Source organism: Amaranthus tricolor, chromosome 15, assembly GCF_026212465.1.
Source record: "Amaranthus tricolor cultivar Red isolate AtriRed21 chromosome 15, ASM2621246v1, whole genome shotgun sequence".
NCBI classification, from domain to species: domain Eukaryota; kingdom Viridiplantae; phylum Streptophyta; class Magnoliopsida; order Caryophyllales; family Amaranthaceae; genus Amaranthus; species Amaranthus tricolor.
The window spans coordinates 5516086-5523757 of NC_080061.1; the positions used below are offsets into that span (position 1 = coordinate 5516086).

Consider the following 7672-nt stretch of genomic DNA (forward strand, 5'->3'; position numbering starts at 1 on the left):
ATTAAACAGTAAATATAATTCAATTCTAACTTTTCAATTTGTAAATAATATTATCGTTCTCAAACATAGTATAAATAAAATTAAAAATCAAAACTTTAGAAAATTCATAGGGAATAACTTGTTAAATTGGTGGACTGACCCTTCACATAGGTTTAGGGTTGATTTGGAGGAATCTTGAAGGTTTGACCTCTGCTTTTTAATGCAACCTTGTGTTTGTAAATATACAACTCCAAAACAAGATACTACTACTATCACTATGACATTAGTATTGAGAAAGAGATAAGATTGGAAGAGTCCATACTCAATGAATAAGACTAAATACCTAAACTCGTTAGTTAATACTCTTTGTCTTTTTAAATTTGTTACTGAAAATGATATTTATTATCAATAATGAATTTAAAGAGACAAAAAAAGTATTCTTTCCATATGAGTTCATATATATTTGTATGTACTTTGCTTAGACATTTTATCAATTTATTTTGTAAAGTATTCATATATAAACTCATATTAAAGGAAAACTAATTTATCTGTCTCTTTAAATCTGTATAGTACTAGTTTTCATAGAAAATACGTTCATATAAATGGTTTCATTGAGGTTTAGACAAATCAATTATTTATTGTTAAAATTACTAATTTGACATAGGAAAACCTCAAAATTCATCTATTTCTTTAATACATACCAAAATTAAAATTTTCCATAAAAACAAAATCGATATATATTAACTTTAGAAAAATAATGTTAAAATCTTAATTTTAATATATGAAACGAGAAATACATAATAATAGATGGGAAACGTCTTTAAACAAAAGAAATTGATCATCTAGCCATTAAGTATGTTTGTTTGTCCTAATTTAATTACAAAAACATGTTTTGATAACTTAAAATCTAATGTAACTTTTCATACAAAAGGATGTACAAGATTTTGATTTTACATGTTTGCTGTTGATTAATCTCCGACTATATTTTAAAGGTCTTGACCCAATAAATAATATATACTGCATACGTATGTTCTACGTGCTATAATTATTATTATTGAGTTTCTTTATGTTACTAGATGTGCTAGCAATATTCGCCTTTAATCCCCGCCTTCGTCTTTGCTAGGAAGCTTAATGAGTGCATAAACGGCTGCACCAACAACAGCACCCATGGGCGGAGCCACCATGTATATCCATATTCCGTTATACCTTCCCGTTGCTATGGCTGGTCCTAGTGTTCTTGCTGGATTCATCGATGCACCCGTCGCTGGCCTATAACATTTTACTTGTGAGCTTTAGTGTACTTTCTTCATTTTATTATACAATACTTGTTATATTTGAATTTTTACGCAATCTAATGTGTTATTTTAAGCATTTATATATTAAATTACGTACAACTAAAAAATTATTAAAAGTAAATATTATAAAAATGTGCGATTAAAATCAAACAAAATCTAATTGACTATATTTTTTCTTATACATATTAATTAATTGTAATATATAAAATATTTATAAATAAGAAAGTGTGAAAAACTGTAATGTAACAAGTAGATCAGAACTAAAATAGTAATATATTTTCAATCAAATTAAATTTACTTTTCTTGCACTTTATAGATTAGTAGTTAGCGTTATGTTTGTGTTACTCTCATTTTGTACCTAATGTAAAATTTTCAATTGAACATTAAATCAAGTATCGTGTCTAAAGTTGTACGACTTATGAGCACTCTTTTCATTTTAAAAAGTTGTCAAATTATATTTGTAATAAATAGTTGATACCAAAAAAATTTCTAATACAAGTGTAAAATTACGTTCATCTGATCTTTTAAACACCGTTTAGGCAAGAGATAGCCCATAGAAGAACTTACCCAACGATGAGTATGTCAAGCATGACAGCGCCTCCAATTGCAACCCCTGCTAATTCTCCAACCTGTTAAAACAAAATGATTTAGCTCAACAGTTTAATCTCTATAACCATATGTATGCTTTAGGACTTAATAACACATTAATCACAATGAATAATAATAAATAGGATTTGTTCGGCGCAAGGTAATTGGACGGGTAGTTATTAGCTGTCTAATAGTTGTTAGTTATTGTATATAGTTGTAGTTGTACAATTATAGTTAGATATTTTATTGTCTAATTAAATGAGATTATTATTGTTCGGTAAAAGCAAAAGCTATAACAATCATATTTGGATCATATAGATAGTTCGTTAGAGATCAAAATATCCAACTATAACTCATTGTTGAAGTAGTATATTTAAATCAAACTTAAGATCAACTTGTCTAAGAATCCAATCCTTGCTAGCTAGTTTATATTTGTGTCCTTTTTAAATAAAATACAAATTTATATTGTAATGCTTACTCTTTCTCTTTTATAATTTTATCTTAATTTTTTTTATATTTTTGTTATCTTATTTAAAATAGGAAAAATTGATATTAATAATTCAACCTTTCACTCATTCATTGTGAATAATCCATCCTAACTTTGGATTATTTTTTTTATACTAATAGAGTATATGCTGATAGCAAACCGAGGACAAATGTTGAATTATTATAATATGAAAGGCGATGCTAATAGCAAACTAAGGACAAATGTTGAATTACTAAAAAATATTCGAAAGTTGAAATTATTCACAGCGAATGAGCGAAATGTTGGATTATTAAATCAATTTTTCCTTTAAAATATTGTTTATTTTGAGACTTATTAGGCAAATATGTAAAGCAAAAAACACTTGATTATTTTAAAATAGATAATAATAAGGAGCTTCAATTCTATGTGTTAAAAATAATTATTTATTATTTTTTAAGCTCATTTTAGTTGTTCTGATTTAAATTTAATAATTTAACTAGTTTTTAATATAACAATTTGTTAGTATATCGGTTATTTGTTATTTATAATTTTGAACATTTTAAAATTACTACTAAATATGACTTAAACTGCTACGGTGAACAACAAAAGTATCACTTACAGCAGTAGAATCGGTAGCGACGGCAATAATGACAAACATAAGGACAAAAGTAGCAAGAAACTCCAACAAAAAAGCCTGTCTAACGCTAACAGAAGGCATGGTAACACCACCAGACATGAAAGGATTGTAAGCAGCTTTCAGCAACAATGAAGCAAAGATGGATCCACTAACTTCAGCAACTATAAAAATGGGTACTTGGGCCCATGGAAAATGTCCTAGGGCCGCATATGCTAGTGTTACTGCTGGGTTTAAATGGGCTTTGGAAATGTGACCAATTGATAGGACTAATATCATTACTGCTAGCCCAGAACATGCTGCATTTCCTAACAATGTCTCCACACCATTGTATTTTTGGTCTACTATTGGCCCGGCTGCTGCTGCGAATACCAATATGAATGTTCCTACAAATTCCGCACCTGCCTGTAATTTTACAAATTGTCAATATATACATTATCAGGTCTTTTATACATCACAAATTCTTTTGAGAGATTGTCTTTTTGAAAGACCATCTTTGATCGGGTCGGCCCAAGAAAAATATAGAATAAGAGTAGGCATAGAGCTTTATTGGAATGGGCCTGAGAGACTTCTCTCAGAGAGACGGTCTTTCAAGAGACTGGTTGTTTATTTATAGGTAAAACAGATCAAATGTCCGATATTTAGCCGACCTTTAACCTAACTTGACTTAACCTGACTTCAAAATGAAATTAAAAAATTATATAAAAATCAATGTGGACACAAGACTCGATTTTAAACCGATCCAAAACACGTGACACGAAATCGACCCGATAACCTAAATAAACATCTCTTTATTATGCATTTACTAAATATTAGAGCATAAATTACAGGAATATATATTAGGAGTAGGCTTATGCAACGGGCCGGAATAGAGTCGAGTCGTGCTCTAATAAAAACGGGGTGGGACGCGCTGAGCCTTACATAATAGGAAATGGGATGGGCCCATCAAGCCCAACCCAACATGGCCCAACCCTTATATCTTATGGTTTAGGGTAAATTATAAAGACAACAACCAATACTTAATAAGGGTAGAAACTCAAAATGGTGAATTAAACGAAAATTAACAAGAATTTAACGGAAAATGCTATGGCAGTTAGATAAGGCATAAACGGGATGCTACCATATGAAAAAATCTTACAAGAGAGCTACAACTGGCGTTTCATGAAAGTTCGATTCTACTATATGAAATTTTCCTGATATTAAAGTGTTGTCCTAGATAGCCTTTGGAATGTACATATAATAGTGCTTAATCATTTTTAAATGATAATCTTTTATGTCAAAATAAATTTTGCTTTTGTTAATTAGAAAGAAAATTTTAATTAATGTGATTAAAAGAAAAAAATATGAACCACTACATACCAAAAAATAAAATGTAACTTATTAAATGGACAACATTGAATTAAAAAAGTGTAACGAAAACAAAATACAATTTAGAAAATAGTTTAAAGTGTCAAGAATTACCTTAAAATATTATTAAAAATTACTTAAAAAGTAAAAATAGACAAAAAGAATACTTAACAACAAAACCATGCACCAAAAAAACCTAAAAAGACAAAATTTATACTATATATATTGATTAATTATGGGTAACTTTGTTACTCTTCCTCTCTTTTGGTTATATGAAACCCTATAAAAAGACATTATTTGTCTGTAGCTCCTTACAATATTTAGAGTAGATTTGTTATTACTTTGATGTATGAAGAATCAATTACCACTTTTTCATTCATTACAGGGTAGGCTAGATTCGAGATAGGAAAGACTAGATTAAAATCGAACCCAAAACTTTATTTATAAATTGATATTTGCTTTTCAATTGAGATAAAACTTGATTTTCAATGACTAAGTTAAACAAACTAATGATTACAAAATTAGAATGTAAGAACATCTAGGCTGGATCCAACATCATATAAACGTCTTTAATCATTCACAAACTTTTAAATGAGACGGTCTCATATAAGATGAATTAATATCATTTAATTAAATTTCTTAAAAAAAAATGAAACAAATAATATTAGTAGTACCTTTTTTAGGACTATAATTTGGGCCCCCTTAGATGGCTTGGACGGCGGACTCATTGGCGGCTCAAAAGCGGATGCTGGTGGTGCTGTTGGTGGCAAATTTGTGTCCATTTTAAAATTACATAATTTAAATTTGTTGGAGTTTTTTTCTTTGTATTGGTATATGAACTTCAATTGTTTTCATATACATGATCATAAAATTATACTTTGTCCTCTAGTATTTATACGTACATAATACATTCAAGTACCTTGACATACTCAAATTAGAGTACATTAATGATATTTGTGTATGAGTGCTAGTTTCATGCGAAACGGTGAAACGCAACTCCGAATTAATAATTTATTGATATTCATAGTTTATTGCTATTCAGCTTATTCTGTAATTTTTCCAAATATTATTTCCATTCATTATAATTAATAATTTTATATTTCTATAGTTAGTAAGATCTTAATAATTACTATTTTTAGGTAGGACAGTTTTGATAAATTTTTTCATTGAATTTACATTATATATTTATGTATGTCGTCTTTAACTTAAAGTTTTAGTCACTAACTCACTATTTAACCATGGTCATTATTACATGCTTAATAAACTAAACACCATGGCATTATTATTATTTATTATTATTACTATTATTATTATTATTATTATTATTATTATTATTATTATTATTATTATTATTATTATTATTATGACCTTAAATAATAACAGCAATAAGGTGATATAATGATCATGATGATCAAGAAAATGACCATAATGTACATAAGATATTTCTTCTGTTTCCATCAAAAAAGCCTTAAGTACAAATGGGTGAAATTCAAGAAAGTGAATAAAAATGATAAAAAATATATTATGTAAAAATAAAAAAATATGTAGATAAGACGAAAACTATAAGTTAAATGTATGAAAAAGAATTTAAAAAAGTGTTAATCATCACAAAAATAGAAATAAAATAAATTTAATAAAATAATAAAAAAGACAATTAGACTAATTCTTTCAAGAGATTAGTAGTCCATTTTCGGAAAATTCTAATAATAGTTTCCAAATTATTGGTAGTCCATCTTGCATTTTATTATCTCCAATATATTTGCATTGTGATCTGCATTTGGTAATCCAAGTCTGACCCAATACGCTTCTAATAGGTATAAAGTCAAAATGCGTTTTGGTAACATGGTCGAAACGTTTCTTATTATTCCTGCATATTTTAGCGTTAAACGTTTCAATACGTTTCGGTTTGATGGATCTCAATTAGGAATATGTGTTGCAAGAATATGAATCTTGATTCTTGAGCTAGAATGATTCCTTATTCTTAGAATATGTTAAATGTCAACATTTAAAGACTGAATATTGAAATTTTAACTCAAGATTGTTTATACTTGTAAACTTTTCTACATTGTTTGCACATGGCCAAGCTAAGTAGCTAACTATGCCATTTTCTCTTATGTTGTTTTTAATCTCTCCGACTCAAATGCCCTTTCTAATGCTTTCAATTTGATTTATATCATTTACCGCTTATTTGGTGATATGTATTTAATGGTGATAATGATAATTGAAAATTAGTGTAATTTTTATAGGAACATCTCTTGACAAATTTAATAACCATACTTATTCTTCTATCAACAATATAATTTTCTTCATAAAATTCATTCCAATGTAGTATCATTTGAACGTGTGGTTTTAGCTAGTAATAGAAAATTAAAAACAAAAACTTTTTTATGATCAAACTTTCTATATCATAGGAATGACATAATGCATATTATGAAAATTTATACTATAAATCATTCTCATTACCCTCAATTTGTACCGTTAATCAAAGGGGTTATTGGGGAATTATTTCAAATATCCAAACACAAAAACTTGGACGAGACTGTCATTATGAGACCGTCAATTTGAACTAGTCTAATTCGCGCATGTAACAATATTTTAATTTTCTGGGCATTTATTAATTTTGACCTTAAAGGTATCAATTTTCATTCAGGTCAAAATTGATACTTTAAGATCAAAATTGAAAAATGCCCAGAAAATGAAAAAAATGCGCAGGTTGTTACACGCGCGAATTGGACCGGCCCAAATTGACAGTCTCATTATAAGGCCGTCTCGTCCAAGACCAGCTGATATCCAAATAGTTTGGAAAATTCGTATATGGGTAGAGGGGCAACGTTTTTAAGTTCCAGCGCGTTGTAGAGAGGGCTTTAAGCTAACTGGGTCGTCCGCTTGAGAGAAATGAAAATTTGAAAAGTTTAAGCGAGAAAATAAAAAAATTAACAAAATAAACGAGTTTTCAAAATTTTTCCAAAAGTAAGCGTGAAAATCCCAAACCTGATGTTTGGAGCTGTTCGCAGTTACTAACTGCGAACAGCCATATAGGACAAAATAGCTGTTCGCAGTTACTAACTGCGAACAACTATTTTGCCTGTTTGGCTGTTCGCAGTTAATAACTTATACTTGATAGGAGCTTTGTTGTTTACCGATAAAACAAACAACCAAATACAGCTCCTTTACTTAACGTTACTTGACGACCCGTGGGAGCGCATTGCCGAGTATAGCTGGAGCTCCGCAGCCTTTGGATACCTGTATAGGAGGCTATGTGGTGCTGCCTAAAAGAACGTCAAGGAGATTGCGGGGCCAATAGTCATATTACAGGTAATAAAATTAACATTTAACTCTAATCCGGTGTAGTTGAATTACATA

At 29.1% G+C, this 7672-nt stretch overlaps 1 protein-coding gene across 1 annotated transcript; it reads right to left on the reverse strand.

Annotated features, from left to right (window-relative positions):
• Positions 1–924: 924 nt before the first annotated feature.
• LOC130800964 (probable aquaporin NIP5-1) lies at positions 925–5091 on the reverse strand. Its single transcript, XM_057664708.1, has 4 exons — positions 4984–5091; positions 2948–3367; positions 1842–1903; positions 925–1248 (listed from the first exon to the last, which is right to left on the reverse strand). Exons 1-4 carry the CDS (start codon positions 5089–5091, stop codon positions 1077–1079), a joined length of 762 nt encoding a protein of 253 aa, XP_057520691.1. The 3' UTR covers positions 925–1076.
• Between the last annotated feature and the right edge of the window lie 2581 nt (positions 5092–7672).